Source organism: Ixodes scapularis, unplaced genomic scaffold (genome assembly GCF_016920785.2).
Source record: "Ixodes scapularis isolate PalLabHiFi unplaced genomic scaffold, ASM1692078v2 PGA_scaffold22__2_contigs__length_789307, whole genome shotgun sequence".
Lineage (NCBI taxonomy): Eukaryota > Metazoa > Arthropoda > Arachnida > Ixodida > Ixodidae > Ixodes > Ixodes scapularis.
In genome coordinates, this window is record NW_024609849.1 from 339,859 (window position 1) to 356,420 (window position 16,562).

Below are 16,562 nucleotides of genomic sequence, written 5' to 3' on the forward strand. Positions count from 1 at the left end.
TGGCTTCCGAAAGAACCGATGCACGGCCGATGCCATCGCAGAAATTGCCACGCTGCTCGAAAACGGTAGAGCACTGAGCAGGACGACGGGAGTCGTCCTGCTAGACATCTCTAAAGCTTTTGACGCCGTCAAACACTCCGCGATCATAAAAGCACTCAAGCAGCTCGGAGTCTGGGGCCGCCCACTCAACTACGTGAGAGCCTACCTGTCGGGCAGGACTGCTCAAGTTCGTTCCTCGGGCCAGCTGAGCACCGCGCGTCCGATCAATCAGGGTGTCCCCCAGGGCGGTGTGTTATCCCCCCTCCTGTTCAACGTTGCCCTAGCCGCTCTCCCCCAAATTATCGGATTAGGAAGCGAAGGAATCATACGACCAGGGATCGCTATATACGCGGACGACATCGCGTTATTCGTCACAGGCCGAGGATGGAACAGGGAGGCAGTCAGAACAGTCCTACAACGCGCCGTAACAAACACTGAATTCTACTTAACTCGCCTCGGTCTGACACTCTCACCCGCAAAATCGGTAGTACTAAGCAGTGCGCGACATCAGACATACAAATTCGCAATGAACATTCGAGCAGGCGGAGCAACAATTCCAATTCGAAAACATGCGACTTACCTTGGGGTGACGCTGGACAGGGGGCCCACATGGAGCCCCGCAGTCCGCGATGTAATCCAAAAAATGAAGCGGCACTTAAACGTAATCCGAATGCTCGCGGGAACACGACGCGGAGCATCGCAAGCTATGCTTATCACACTGTACAAGGGGCTCATACTCTCACGTGCCCTCTACGCACTGCCACTACTCAAACTCTCACCCAAACACTGGGCACAACTGGAGATGGCACAGCGCACGGCACTCAGGGTGTGTCTCGGCGTTCCACGCGGAGCAAGCTCACGCCACACACTGAACGAGACCGGAGTGACAACGGTGAGGCTCGCCGCCGACGAGCGAGCAATGAGACACCTGATTCGGTTGGGCAACACGCACAACACAGGGCTGCCAGAGCGAATCTGGGCACGCACCCAATCGCACCTTTCTACACTTGCCAGAGAACTTCACAGACTGGCAGGCAGCCCTGGCCCGAACCCAAGACCGCCGCCGCCGAGCGAGCCACCACCACTCCGCGTCGAACTCGATGCAGGCCTCGGGGGCCCGAAGAACAGGCTGGCACCATCGGTGGCCAGACAACTGGCAGAAGGGTTACTTAGAAGAACAATTCCGGGGCTGGGCGAGGTGCTACACGGACGGGTCGGTTGACCCCGATGCACACACAGCCACTGCCGCAGTTGTGGCAGCGGACCTTGGATCCAGCGCGGCGGAGCGTCTCTCCTTCTTCTCGTCGTCGACGACAGCAGAACTTGCAGCCCTGCGGCTCGCCCTCTCCGTGGCCGAGGCAGAGAGCACGCCTGGAAGTCTGGTACTGCTCAGTGACTCCAAGGCGGCGCTGACCCAGCTGGCTAACCTCGACCGAGCAACCCCGCTCGGCCGAGAAGTCGGGAACACGGCGATACTCATGCAGCGCCGAGGCTGGACCCTTGCTTTCCAGTGGCTGCCCGCCCACTGCGGCATCCGGGGAAACGAGGCTGCAGACCGCTTGGCCACCACGGCCCAGCGTGACGAGGCCTTCCCCACTTCAAGCGTGGCTGCTTTTTCCGACGCACGGCTCCTGGTTGCGCGGTCCATCCGCATGCGCCATCCCGAGCTCGAGCACGGCCCCATACCGCCCAGACTCCCGAAGAACCTGCCAAGAAAAGTCGCCGCAGTTATGCACAGACTTCGCACGAAAAGTACCTTCTCCCCGACCAACCTGGCTCGCTGGAATGGAAGTCGAGACAGCCCCTGTCCGCTCTGCCGAGAGGCAGACGCGGACGACAGCCACCTTGTACTCCGATGTCGCCCGCTCGCCCGCGAGCGCACGGAACTGCGGCGGAGATACGCCGCCCTGGGATGCACCACGGACACCTTGGAGGACGTCGTCAGACCGAGAGGACCTGCGGCAGAGACAGCGCTAAAGGCCCTGGCAAAATTCCTGGTGGAAACACGCCTGGAAAATAACTTGTAAACCACCGACGAGCACGGAGATCGCGGAGACGGCGCGCTTCGCAGCAAGGAGAGGACTGTCCGTGACCGTGCGCCTCTGCACCCCGCTGCCGACTGGTCGCTGATTGGCCAGCGCGCGGCCGGGAACGCGCGAGGCAGGAGCTGCGGCCGCCGCTATTGGCCAGACGCGGGCCTCGCTCGCCATTGGCTGAAACTGTGGGATCTTCATCGGTGGTGGTGCGCGCGCTAAAGGCAAGAGGTTCACCATCATCGAGGTCGATCCCCCAGGTTATTTAGTATCTATTTAATCTACAAATTCTGCTCTCCTGGTTTCAGCGGCCCGCTGGCCGACTAGCCCCTGTGCCGTGACGTAGGGGGTGGGGAGAGGCATCGGCTCGCTTACTCTGGCATCGCGCGCCTCCCGGTTTCCGGGCGGCGCGCGGTGCGGGGGGCTACCGCCTCGGCGGGGCGGGTGGTGTCTCTCGTCGCCACCAGGAGGCGGCGTTGGCGCCGCGCCTTGGTGGCGACTGTAGAGATTACCAAGACTGTAGAGATTACCAAGCAAAGATTAAGTGAATGGTGGCAGAAATCGAGAGAAAACTAGGTATTTTCTTATCCACTGATGGCAAGGGGGTTTCATAGCCTCACTTTCTTTGCACTGCGGAGCGAATATAGATTTCACATTTAAATATTCTAAGCTTAAATGGTAAAACAAAATGGCTAGGTGGCGTAAGCTACCGCCCGATCCAAAGGGCTCAGCCGTATTCATCCATCCATCCATCCATCCTTTGCCGCGACGCCTTCGCCGCCTCCACAAAACTACTCTCACTGACCGAGTACCCCTCTCCTCATCACGTGATGTTTTCGTCTGACTGCATCGCGCGGTGACTCACCGCCGCTTCTCCCTCCCGGACATCGCGCCGGTCGCCTGTCGTCTGGAATGCCCTAGTCGGGCGCCTGGATTCTCCCCGGCGCCGCTGTCCTCCTGAACGGCTCGCTCGCTGCTGCCGCTCTGGGAAGCGACCGCCTGGCGTTCCGGACCACCGGGCGACCCTCACATCTGGATTGATACCAAACTCAAAGGTATTTCTCCTCACGATCGCGGAGACTTTATCTTTGCGATCCGCTCCCTTGTCCTTCGCGCTGACTTAGCTTCTCGCGCGGGACTCTCTGCTTGCGGGGCCTCTGCATCGCTAGCGGAGGTAACTGAATTCTCACCGCGCTGCGTTCTCCTCGCACCGCGGCCTGATTCATAGGAGCTCCGACCGTCCTGACCTAGGACGGTCGGCTGTTATGAGACGGCTCGCTTGGGCCCCTCGGTAACAAATTGCCACCGCGATTGACACTTCAATCGCGATGCGCAAGACTATTGAGAACAAACTCCCTCCTGGCCACAATTTTTTTTTTATCATTCCGGCCCAACTTTATTTAATTACTTATTTATTTATTTGCCATTCTGATTCGGTCCTAATTCGGCTTAATATTAGGTTTGTACAACAGGGCTCCTGGGTGGTGCTTGGCGCTGGTGTGTTTTGTGACGGCCCATTTAAGGAAGACCTCTGAAGACTATCTCAAGAATCAAGTGGGACTCTGCCCAACTTCAACTTAGAAGAAGCGCATTTCACCGGCCGCTCTGCTCGGCCGGGGGGGCTTCTTCGTGCGGCTTGCGTGGCGCGGCGGCGCGCATTGGCGGCGCGAAGCTGGCGCAACAACCCTTTCTATCTTTATCTTTTACTCCCCTTCCCCTACCCCAAAACAAAGGTGACATATTGAGCTTCCGGCTCAGCAACACTTCCTTTGATTTCCTCCTCCCAATACTCTAACTAAACTAACTAACTAAAATTTCAGGTTGCCCCAGTTGTTGTTTCGCCATCTTTTTGCGAGTAACAACGTCGATCTTCTCCCGAAGACAAGTCGCGCGAGGATGCCCCCCCAACCGAGCGGAAAAGCAGTGAAGAAGGCGGGCAAGGCACAGAAAAATGTGCGTGCCACCGACAAGAAGAAGAAGAGGCGCAAGAGGAAGGAGAGCTTCAGCATCTACATCTACAAGGTGCTCAAACAGGTCCATCCCGACACCGGAGTGTCCAGCAAGGCCATGTCGATCATGAACAGCTTCGTGAACGACATCTTCGAGCGCATCGCAGCAGAGTCGTCTCGGCTGGCTCACTACAACAAGCGCTCGACCATCACGAGTCGGGAGATCCAGACAGCTGTGAGGCTCCTGCTGCCGGGTGAACTGGCAAAGCATGCGGTGTCCGAGGGCACCAAGGCTGTCACCAAGTACACCAGTTCCAAGTAACACCCAGGAGCTATCTCCCTGCTGTATGTACAAACGGCCCTTTTGAGGGCCATACTCATCCCTGCAAAACGGCCGTCTCTCGATGACTTCCAACTCCCGTGTCTCTCTTTTCAAGAAATATGTGAGTACCCAGTGCTTCTGCATCGCGCATGTTTGCAAAGAGTATGTCTTTTTTCTTGTTGTGCAGTCGAACTTGGCTTCTTGTAGCCACAGTCGGATGTCGTTTATTTTGTTTCGGTGAAAAAAAAAACATTGTATTTCATTGCTTTTGAGGGCACGAGTGACCTTCCTAAATATTGCACATCGCTCGCGTATGTAAAGGATATATTCGCGTGGTTTTTAGCCGTTGGGAGCCCATACTCCAAAGTGTTGTGTTTTCGAGTTGCAGCGTTTTTCTTTTTAGAGCCACGGTTGTATCAAATAACTTGCTTTTAAATTCGAGTGTTCTTATTTTAAGTTTAAAAAATGCAATGATAAACGTAGATACAGGCTTTTAATCTCGTGTGCCGCGAAAGAAAAGTGTGTACTAACAGCACAAAAAAGAGAACCTCTTTTAAGGCGAGTACTTTTATTTTTATTTTTGCCTGATCTTAGACGATCGAATCGCGGCACGAGCGCGCGCCGGACTCTACAGCTTCACATGTTTCCCTCTCTAACGCAACAAAAAATATTTTTACGCATATCGAAATATATATTTTCCAAAAGCTAATGAACTTCTCCAATAGGTGTAGAAAGCGTTTGATTTTAAACAGAGTTATTTTTGTTCATATATTGATCTAACCACTTACTTGGAAGCCAAATCTACTTTTCGGGCGCTCTGGGTGGCTGGTCGATTTAAGTTTAAAAAAAGGTAGATAAAGACTCTTAATTTTGTGTGCCGCTAGAGAAAAGTGTGCGCTAAAAGCACAGAAAAATAGACTTTTCTAAAGCGAGTAGTTATTTTTATTTCTAATTTTTGCCTGATCTTAGACGATCGAATCGCGGCTCGAGCGCGCGCCGGACTCTACAGCTTCACCTGTTTCACTCTCTAACGCAACGAAAAATATTTTTACGCATATCGAAGTATATATTTTTTGAAAGCTAATAAACTTCTTCAATAGGTGTAAAAAGCATTTGAATTGAAACGGAGTTATTCTTCTTCATATTTTGATCTAACCGCTTACTTGGAAGCCGAAACTAGTTTTCGGGCGCTAAGGGCGGCTGGTCGATTTAAGCTTAAAAAAGGTAATAAAAAACGTAGCTACAGATTCTTAATTTCGTGTGCCGCTAAAAAAAGGTGTGCGCTAAAAGCACAGAAAAAGAGACTCTTCTAAAGCGAGTAGTTTTTTTTTATTTTTAATTTTTGCCTGATCTTGGACGATCGAATTCCGGCCCGAGCGCAAAGCCGGCCCTACGGCTTCGCCTGTTTCGCTCTCTAACGCAACGAAAAATATCTTTACGCTTACCGAAGTGTATATTTTCTGAAAGCTAATGAAATTCTTCGGTAGGTGTAAAAAGCATTTGAATTTAGACGAAATTGTTTTATTACTTTACTTCATTTGCGCGATTCGCGGCAGCGGCACGAACTGGCCGCTTTCGGGTGGCAGGTTTTGCTTCTTAAAGGGGCAGTGCAACGGTTTTAATGCTGAAAGAATTGCCAGTTTGCATTTTTTATATTGTTCATACAAGCCCAAGTGACCAAAAACGCGTCACCTTTCCCAAAAAAAAACGGCTATTCTGCTGCGTAATCGCAAGGCAAAAAACGAATTATTTGCCGATCTGCAGCCGCCGGTGGCGGCTACGGGAACTAAAATGACGGCGTCTCTGGGGGATACGCGGAAGTCAACAAACCCTGTCCCCCTCCGCTGCTACACTCGCTGTCAGCCCCATAGAGAACCGTCCTTTGTGTCCATCGCTCGCCGCGACCTTCGACGAGGCTAATCCTTTGAAAGTCCACAATCGCGGAGGAAGCGGCTGGGGTCTCTGAAGAGAGGGCCCAAGGGGAAACCACGTGAACCCCCAGAGACGTCACTCGAAAATCGGCGTGGAGAGTTGAGAGGCACTTCGACCTTCGATTTGTTTCATTTTTTTAAATAAGAACTAGCGCTCGCAAGAAAATGCGGCTTTCGGTTTTTCGTTCCATAGGTGACGCAGATTAACTTCCGCACTTAACTGGCCAAAGTCTGAAAATCGTTGCACTGCCCCTTTAACAGACCGAAGGCTTGGTAAAAAGTTTTTCAGTATCAAATTTTCTGCCAGCCAAAAAGACTTTTCGTCCCGTGTAATAAGCACTTAAAACCGGACCCTTTTATATAAGTCAATATTTTGATCAAACTATGTTCTTGGGTGACCCAACTTGCTGTCGACCCGGCTCACCATGGCGGTGAATTGCACTGCGCGCTTAAAAACGCCAGTGATAAGAAACTTTAATTTTTGTGTGCCGTGAGAAGAGTGTGTCTTGTACAAGTTCCGATGAATAGATTGCTCGAAGGTTTATAAAACTCTTTTTTATTCGCATGTGAAAACGGGCCCTTGACTAGCTGCATCGGTGCGAAGCTCGGCACTCCTGAGTTGACTTGTTTCTCCCATTGACTTAGCGAAAACGAATCTTAATCCCGCTAAAATATATATCTCCTGGAACCTAGAAAAAACAATGTTTTGCACATACAACTATGAAGACTCAAAATGGGCGAGGTGTATGAATGCCTTTGCTAAAGCCATGCATTTCATCAACACACGCTTGCTTCCAGTGCGCAGCCACCTGTCGGCCACAATACGAAGCTGCAGGACTGCTCCCATTCGTCGGCGGGAGAGGAGGAGGCCGTCGTGGGTTCACTTGGTCGGACCCGTAGAGCATTGCCGCCAGTCTTTGTTGAAGTAGGCGAACGGTGCGGTCGTGTTTTCCGTCCCTGTTTTTGCAGCAAACATGTCTGGAAGAGGCAAGGGCGGCAAGGGCCTGGGCAAGGGTGGTGCCAAGCGCCATCGCAAGGTTCTTCGCGATAACATCCAGGGGATCACCAAGCCTGCAATCCGTCGCCTAGCCCGCCGCGGTGGTGTCAAGCGCATTTCCGGCCTCATCTATGAAGAGACCCGCGGCGTCCTCAAGGTCTTCCTGGAGAACGTCATTCGCGATGCCGTCACCTACACCGAGCACGCCAAGAGGAAGACCGTGACGGCCATGGATGTGGTGTACGCGCTCAAGAGGCAAGGCCGTACCCTCTATGGTTTCGGTGGTTAACAGCCGTCTCGCCGTCGGACACACATCGAAAACGGCCCTTTTCAGGGCCAAACCAGTACCGATCTATCTTGGAAACGGGTTTTCATTCCAACGCCTCCCTCCCGTGTCTCTCTGTAATCCTGAAAACAAGCACTGCTTTGGGTGAGTGATTCCTCTTTTGTCCTGAGTGTTGTTTTGCCGCGGGTCTCTACCATTTTGTGCGCCACAGCCGAGTGTACCAATCTTCTCAGGCAGCAGTCGAACATTCGTTGCCCTAGTACCTGCCATCGGCCATACCATGCTGAATACGCCGGTTCTCGTCCGATCACCGAAGCTAAGCAGCATCGGGCTCCGTCAGTACTTGGGAGGGTGACCACCTGGGAACACGGAGTGCTGATGGCATTTTTCTTTTTTTTTTCTGCTCTCTTGGAGGGTTGTGTCCTTTTGTACCAGTTCTTATATTTTCTGAAAGCTAATGAACTTCTCTAATAGGTGTAAAAATTATTTGAATTTAAACGGAGTTATTCTTCTTCATATTTTGATCTAACCACTTACTTGGAAGGCAAAACAAGTTTTCGGGCGCTCTGGGTGGATGGTCGATTTGAGTTTAAAAAGGTAATAATAAACGCAGATGCAGATTCTTAATTTTGTGTGCCGCTAAAAAAACGTGTGCGCTAAGAGCACAGAAAAAGAGACTCTTCTGAAGCGAGTAGTTCTTTTTATATTTAATTTTTGCCTGATCTTGGACGATCGAATCGCGGCTCGAGCGCGCGCCGGACTCTACAGCTTGACCTGTTTCACTCTCTAACGCAACGAAAAATATTTTTACGCATAGCGAAGTATATATTTTCCGAAAGCTAATGAACTTCTCTAATAGGTGTAAAAATTATTTGAATTTAAACGTAGTTATTCTTCTTCATATTTCGATCTAACCACTTACTTGGAAGGCAAAACAAGTTTTCGGGCGCTCTGGGTGGATGGTCGATTTAAGTTTAACAAAGGTAATAATAAACGCAGATGCAGATTCTTAATTTTGTGTGCCGCTAAAAAAACGTGTGCGCTAAGAGCACAGAAAAAGAGACTCTTCTGAAGCGAGTAGTTCTTTTTATATTTAATTTTTGCCTGATCTTGGACGATCGAATCGCGGCTCGAGCGCGCGCCGGACTCTACAGCTTGACCTGTTTCACTCTCTAACGCAACGAAAAATATTTTTACGCATAGCGAAGTATATATTTTCCGAAAGCTAATGAACTTCTCTAATAGGTGTAAAAATTATTTGAATTTAAACGGAGTTATTCTTCTTCATATTTCGATCTAACCACTTACTTGGAAGGCAAAACAAGTTTTCGGGCGCTCTGGGTGGATGGTCGATTTAAGTTTAACAAAGGTAGTAATAAACGCAGATGCAGATTCTTAATTTTGTGTGCCGCTAAAAAACGTGTGCGCTAAGAGCACAGAAAAAGAGACTCTTCTGAAGCGAGTAGTTCTTTTTATATTTAATTTTTTGTCTGATCTTGGACGATCGAATCGCGGCTCGAGCGCGCGCCGGACTCTACAGCTTGACCTGTTTCACTCTCTAACGCAACGAAAAATATTTTTACGCATAGCGAAGTATATATTTTCCGAAAGCTAATGAACTTCTCTAATAGGTGTAAAAATTATTTGAATTTAAACGTAGTTATTCTTCTTCATATTTCGATCTAACCACTTACTTGGAAGGCAAAACAAGTTTTCGGGCGCTCTGGGTGGATGGTCGATTTAAGTTTAACAAAGGTAATATTAAACGCAGATGCAGATTCTTAATTTTGTGTGCCGCTAAAAAAACGTGTGCGCTAAGAGCACAGAAAAAGAGACTCTTCTGAAGCGAGTAGTTCTTTTTATATTTAATTTTTGCCTGATCTTGGACGATCGAATCGCGGCTCGAGCGCGCGCCGGACTCTACAGCTTGACCTGTTTCACTCTCTAACACAACGAAAAATATTTTTACGCATAGCGAAGTATATATTTTCCGAAAGCTAATGAACTTCTCTAATAGGTGTAAAAATTATTTGAATTTAAACGGAGTTATTCTTCTTCATATTTCGATCTGACCACTTACTTGGAAGGCAAAACAAGTTTTCGGGCGCTCTGGGTGGATGGTCGATCTAAGTTTAACAAAGGTAATAATAAACGCAGATGCAGATTCTTAATTTTGTGTGCCGCTCAAAAAACGTGTGCGCTAAGAGCACAGAAAAAGAGACTCTTCTGAAGCGAGTAGTTCTTTTTATATTTAATTTTTGCCTGATCTTGGACGATCGAATCGCGGCTCGAGCGCGCGCCGGACTCTACAGCTTGACCTGTTTCACTCTCTAACGCAACGAAAAATATTTTTACGCATAGCGAAGTATACATTTTCCGAAAGCTAATGAACTTCTCTAATAGGTGTAAAAATTATTTGAATTTAAACGTAGTTATTCTTCTTCATATTTCGATCTAACCACTTACTTGGAAGGCAAAACAAGTTTTCGGGCGCTCTGGGTGGATGGTCGATTTAAGTTTAACAAAGGTAATAATAAACGCAGATGCAGATTCTTAATTTTGTGTGCCGCTCAAAAAACGTGTGCGCTAAGAGCACAGAAAAAGAGACTCTTCTGAAGCGAGTAGTTCTTTTTATATTTAATTTTTGCCTGATCTTGGACGATCGAATCGCGGCTCGAGCGCGCGCCGGACTCTACAGCTTGACCTGTTTCACTCTCTAACGCAACGAAAAATATTTTTACGCATAGCGAAGTATATATTTTCCGAAAGCTAATGAACTTCTCTAATAGGTGTAAAAATTATTTGAATTTAAACGGAGTTATTTTTCTTCATATTTCGATCTAACCTCTTACTTGGAAGCCAAAACTAGTTTTCGGGCGCTCTGGGTGGATGGTCGATTTAAGTTTAACAAAGGTAATAATAAACGCAGATGCAGATTCTTAATTTTGTGTGCCGCTAAAAAAACGTGTGCGCTAAGAGCACAGAAAAAGAGACTCTTCTGAAGCGAGTAGTTCTTTTTATATTTAATTTTTGCCTGATCTTGGACGATCGAATCGCGGCTCGAGCGCGCGCCGGACTCTACAGCTTGACCTGTTTCACTCTCTAACGCAACGAAAAATATTTTTACGCATAGCGAAGTATATATTTTCCGAAAGCTAATGAACTTCTCTAATAGGTGTAAAAATTATTTGAATTTAAACGGAGTTATTCTTCTTCATATTTCGATCTGACCACTTACTTGGAAGGCAAAACAAGTTTTCGGGCGCTCTGGGTGGATGGTCGATCTAAGTTTAACAAAGGTAATAATAAACGCAGATGCAGATTCTTAATTTTGTGTGCCGCTCAAAAAACGTGTGCGCTAAGAGCACAGAAAAAGAGACTCTTCTGAAGCGAGTAGTTCTTTTTATATTTAATTTTTGCCTGATCTTGGACGATCGAATCGCGGCTCGAGCGCGCGCCGGACTCTACAGCTTGACCTGTTTCACTCTCTAACGCAACGAAAAATATTTTTACGCATAGCGAAGTATATATTTTCCGAAAGCTAATGAACTTCTCTAATAGGTGTAAAAATTATTTGAATTTAAACGTAGTTATTCTTCTTCATATTTTGATCTAACCACTTACTTGGAAGGCAAAACAAGTTTTCGGGCGCTCTGGGTGGATGGTCGATTTAAGTTTAACAAAGGTAATAATAAACGCAGATGCAGATTCTTAATTTTGTGTGCCGCTAAAAAAACGTGTGCGCTAAGAGCACAGAAAAAGAGACTCTTCTGAAGCGAGTAGTTCTTTTTATATTTAATTTTTGCCTGATCTTGGACGATCGAATCGCGGCTCGAGCGCGCGCCGGACTCTACAGCTTGACATGTTTCACTCTCTAACGCAACGAAAAATATTTTTACGCATAGCGAAGTATATATTTTCCGAAAGCTAATGAACTTCTCTAATAGGTGTAAAATTTATTTGAATTTAAACGGAGTTATTCTTCTTCATATTTCGATCTGACCACTTACTTGGAAGGCAAAACAAGTTTTCGGGCGCTCTGGGTGGATGGTCGATCTAAGTTTAACCAAGGTAATAATAAACGCAGATGCAGATTCTTAATTTTGTGTGCCGCTCAAAAAACGTGTGCGCTAAGAGCACAGAAAAAGAGACTCTTCTGAAGCGAGTAGTTCTTTTTATTTTTAATTTTTGCCTGATCTTGGACGATCGAATCGCGGCTCGAGCGCGCGCCGGACTCTACAGCTTGACCTGTTTCAGTCTCTAACGCAACGAAAAATATTTTTACGCATAGCGAAGTATATATTTTCCGAAAGCTAATGAACTTCTCTAATAGGTGTAAAAATTATTTGAATTTAAACGTAGTTATTCTTCTTCATATTTCGATCTAACCACTTACTTGGAAGGCAAAACAAGTTTTCGGGCGCTCTGGGTGGATGGTCGATTTAAGTTTAACAAAGGTAATAATAAACGCAGATGCAGATTCTTAATTTTGTGTGCCGCTAAAAAAACGTGTGCGCTAAGAGCACAGAAAAAGAGACTCTTCTGAAGCGAGTAGTTCTTTTTATATTTAATTTTTGCCTGACCTTGGACGATCGAATCGCGGCTCGAGCGCGCGCCGGACTCTACAGCTTGACCTGTTTCACTCTCTAACGCAACGAAAAATATTTTTACGCATAGCGAAGTATATATTTTCCGAAAGCTAATGAACTTCTCTAATAGGTGTAAAAATTATTTGAATTTAAACGGAGTTATTCTTCTTCATATTTCGATCTGACCACTTACTTGGAAGGCAAAACAACACTCTCAGAAAAAAAGGGTGTATGTGGGTGTATCGCGCACCCTTACACCCCCCTTCGACTGGAGACACCCGGCGAGCGTAATCGCACTCCCATCACGCGAATCCTCCTCTCCCAAAGGAATCGGCGGGCGAGGCGAGGGTGTTGCCAGGTGCACCATTACACCCCTCCCCTCCCCTTTCCTTTTTCAAATAGGGGAGAGGGAGTGCTATCAGGAGAGCGCAAGAAAACAAACAAAATGCGCGCGGTAATTGAGTAGAGCGCGCGTCCTGATTAGCAGTCACTGGTTACACGTCATCCGACTGACAACCTATCACGATAGCGATCGCGTTTCGCGCGTTATCTGGCCTTCGTGTTGCTAGGAGACTTGACCTCCTCACCTCCTGCATTCCATCTCGGCGTGCTTCGGCGGCCATACTTTTGCTTCGGTTGGCGGGTGACATCGCCTTTGTTCATTCGCGCTATTTTGAATTGCGTGTTTTTTTAGAAGGTGGTTGGACAAAGCGGATCGTGTTCACGAAGCGATGCTTGGCACGTAGCTGCACTGCAGTCACAAACCAAGATGTGCCCGCCCGATAAAGGTAAGTCTGCCGTTTACATGCACTCGTTGGATGCTGCGTTTTGCGAGGCATGGGGCCTGCTAGCTGGGGACGTGCTTTCCTTTTTCTCCTGTTTATGTCAGAGTTTCTTCGCTTTTGTATTTGTGGCATGTGTGCGCGGTGGCGGTGCCCGGTTCTCTGAGTGTACAAACGAGCACGACATCGCAGCTTCGAGACATTATTCTTGCGTGTAGAGCTGGCGTCATTCAGAGCAACGGGTCTCTATCGTTTCGCCAAAAAACACTTTTTGTGGACAGATGTTTCATGGACTCTCGTTCGTCGACACTACCGTTCCATCGACAGTCGTTACGCGGATTTAGCGTTGTAGGGACATTTCGTCGCGGGTGTATCCTACACGTACTATCCGCTTCGTGGCAACAGTGTGAGGCAGCTCCTTACAGAAAAAAGGTAGTTTGTGCTGTCGATGAAGCATTCTGGTATCTATAAAACGATCTGTCGGTGAAACGTTCGATTGCAGAGCAACATGCTCGCGCTTGTTACCGGCTTCGCTCGCACGTATGGTTATGCAATGCGATTTTCAGTGGGGATGATGGAACTAAGGTGGCGCTCCAAGACAAGGCAGTTAGAGTTCTTTTATAGGTTCCCTACGGGAGTCAGAGTTGCGCGTTCATCTTCGTAGCGCCGTCTTTCCTGCACGGCATGTTGATCCAGCTCCTCACGCGACTTTTGGACCTCTTGGCGAATATGTGCTGCCAAATATATGCTGCGAATAAGTGTCGAGAAAACAACGCTCGCGCAAGGCCTCTCCCACCCGTTCCACACCCAAAACGTCAGCTACATCCTGTTCAACCATTGAGGCGCTGTGACCTAGATACTGCTTCCCCAAACTCGCCTTTGTCCCCATCGTGCGTAATCTTCCGCCCCCGAGGTCGACACAACGAAACCATATTCCCTCCCTGCTCGGCCACTTCGAAGAGGGAGAGGGTACTGGAACTATTGACTCTCGAACCGGCGCGGCGCGCTCAAAAGCAGGGGTGCGTACGGCGGGGCGCGTGCAACGTACTATCGGGGGAAAATGAAATGCGAACAGAGGAGCGCGTGGCTCGCGGTATAGGCTGCGCCGCCTGGAAGTGAGCCTAGGGGCGAGGGTGCGTGGCCTACTTCAATGTGTTCACGCCACTCGATTGGCGCTCCCCCAGCTTCGGCAGTGCGGCTCTCAGTGCGCTGAAAGCTGTCACCGCTATCTTTGCCTGCTCGGCGAGTGCGGCACTCTTCTTTGCATCGCACGCGCTGAGCCAGCAAAGATAGCGGTGATAGCTTTCAGCGCACTGAGAGGCGCATTGCCGAAGCTGGGGGAGCGCCAATCGAGGGGCGTGAACACATCGGAGTATACCACGCACCCTCGCCCCTAGGCTCACTTCCAGGCGGCGCAGCCTGTACCGCGAGGCACGCGCTCCTCTGTTCGCATTTCATTTTTCCCCGATAGTACCTTCTTGCACGGTACGTGGTCGGATCTCGTCAAATAGCGGCGCGGCGGCACGTAAAAAATAGACGCGCAACTCTGGCTCCCGCAGGGAGCCTATACAGGAACTGGTACTCTAGTGTAGCATTGAGATTATAGGCTCCAGCTGCAGAGTTGCGCGTCTGGTTTCCACGTGCCGCCGCGCCGCTATTTGCCGATATCCGATCACGTGAGGAGCAGACTCCAAATGCCGTGCAAGAAAGCCACCGGCACGGCGGCTTCGCCGACTGTGCAAGCGCCTCGGTGTGCATACCCCCGCTTTTGCCTCCTCCTGTCATGTGTTGTCCCCCCCCCCCCCTGCCACCCCCCTAAAACAGCCGCCACAGGGCAGGTTAAAGACTGGCCGGCGGCGCCCAAGGGGTACTAAGAGCACTCCCCCCCCCCCCCTTCCTGACTCGAAAACAAGTTGGAACGCCACTGACCGTACATATTCCCTACGAACTACACCCTCTACAATACAGATACAACTACACATTGTATCTGTATTCCTGAATACTTTTTCACCAGTTTCGCGGAAGTGTCTCGGGGATATAGCATTGCATAAAAGACAATGTATCTCAGTATCTGTATTTTTGGCCTTAAAGCAGATGTATCTCAGTATTCCCGAATACTTTTTGGAGTGTGTCTGCCCAGCCCTGGTTTATGGCACATTAATTTATTCTATCATTCTTATTATTTTCCAGGTACTTCGGGCAAATCAACCCATCTGAAGTGCGGTACAGAAGTGCAACCAGTGGCATTGCACCGAAGTTGCGAACTCTTCAAGTGCTTTGACATCTGTGAGTGTAACGTCCTTCAAATATACTCCGTGTCACTAGTTGTGTGTAGTGCAGGTGAATGCAACGGCCATGCGAAGAGAGAAAAGGCGAGCACTAGGAAGGCATATGGGAGGGGAGGGCAGGGCTGGGGGAGAGGGGAAAAGCACTACGAATCTTATATAGGAGAGGAGGTTACTCTCCTCACCCGCCTTTCTAGCGCTTGCCCTTTCCCCTCTTCGGGCATTGCCTTAGCCTGTGCGGCGCGCAAGTAGTGACTCGGAATATATTCACCATTGTACAGATTATGATTCACTGGCAGGTAATAGATAACTGGGTAAAATTAATCTGCTCAGTGCTTGAAGACGCAGCTCGCGACTTGCTTGAACACGGCCCACAGGAAACCAGCTGCAACCTCCCGTTCTCATAACGAGCATTACAAATGGCATGCATTATAATATGTCGCTAATAGACCGATCTCACCAGCTAATTTGAGTACGCCACCGCTGCCGATATGCATCGTGGGAGCTGTAGTCTTTCTACACGCGCGACAACCATGCTGGAGGTTTTCGCGAGCAGACCACGAGGCAGCATGAGCTGTCGCGTGAACTGGAGTCTGCCTCTTACGAACTACAGTTATGGCGGCGTCACGCATGCGTGGAAAACTTGGTGGGATCGGTCTCTTCATTTACGCTGGAAACGTAGCTATGCTCTTATAACATATCCACATAGTTAATGTAGTTTCGTTTTTATTTTTTAGGTGTTTAGTCTCTATTTTTCCTTCCCGTCTTTTTGTTTAGTATATAGCACCTGCACGACAATTCCGCTGGTAGGCGGCAACCACGAGCTCTTTGCCTAAAGATGCACTTCAACTGCATGAACTCTCGCTTGTCAGAAGCAACCACCAAAGATAAATTCATGAGCTCTGGATTCTCGCCCTCAGAAAATATCACCATTAAAATACAAGTATTCGCTCAGACTGGTGCTATCAGAAATTCTCAGAAAAGCAAAAGGCATTCTTTCGAGACATGTTGAGCTTGAATATATCCTGAGTGAAATAAGCAACGGCAACAACAGTGTACTTGTTCTCTTGTCCTCGTACAAAATCCCAGTGTGTTGGCGGCAGTACCACTTTAATTCTTGTGATTGCATCAGGAAAGGGATAAGGGGAGCACTACAAATGAATCACGGCTAAAAATGTCACTGTCAAGATTGCAAGTTACAAAATGTGGAGAGCGCAAGGTCCCTTTAACAAATTTCTTGACCCCCATGCCTTACAGAAGCCCTCGATCTTTTGGGGGTGGGCTATCTGGCCTCTACACTCAAATGTGTTTGAGAGCACTGTTTTAGATGGTCCAAAATTTTGTTAAAG

The 16,562-nt window shown here is 48.6% G+C and overlaps 2 protein-coding genes, 1 non-coding gene and 1 pseudogene across 3 annotated transcripts; all 4 read left to right on the plus strand.

The window, feature by feature from the left end:
- The first annotated feature begins 459 nt into the window (after window positions 1–459).
- LOC121836275 lies at window positions 460–2,090 on the plus strand (annotated as a pseudogene).
- Window positions 2,091–3,896: 1,806 nt separating this feature from the next.
- Window positions 3,897–4,401, plus strand: LOC120837257 (histone H2B). Its single transcript, XM_040206502.3, has one exon. The coding sequence runs from the start codon at window positions 3,969–3,971 to the stop codon at window positions 4,341–4,343; it is 375 nt and encodes a 124-aa protein (XP_040062436.1). The 5' UTR covers window positions 3,897–3,968; the 3' UTR covers window positions 4,344–4,401.
- A 2,513-nt stretch (window positions 4,402–6,914) lies between these two features.
- On the plus strand, window positions 6,915–7,615 carry LOC121836280 (histone H4). Its single transcript, XM_042291141.1, has one exon. The coding sequence runs from the start codon at window positions 7,249–7,251 to the stop codon at window positions 7,558–7,560; it is 312 nt and encodes a 103-aa protein (XP_042147075.1). The 5' UTR covers window positions 6,915–7,248; the 3' UTR covers window positions 7,561–7,615.
- Window positions 7,616–7,822: 207 nt separating this feature from the next.
- LOC120837270 lies at window positions 7,823–7,941 on the plus strand. The gene has a single exon (XR_005714834.1). It is a non-coding gene; the product is annotated as a 5S ribosomal RNA (ribosomal RNA).
- The last annotated feature ends 8,621 nt before the right edge of the window (window positions 7,942–16,562 follow it).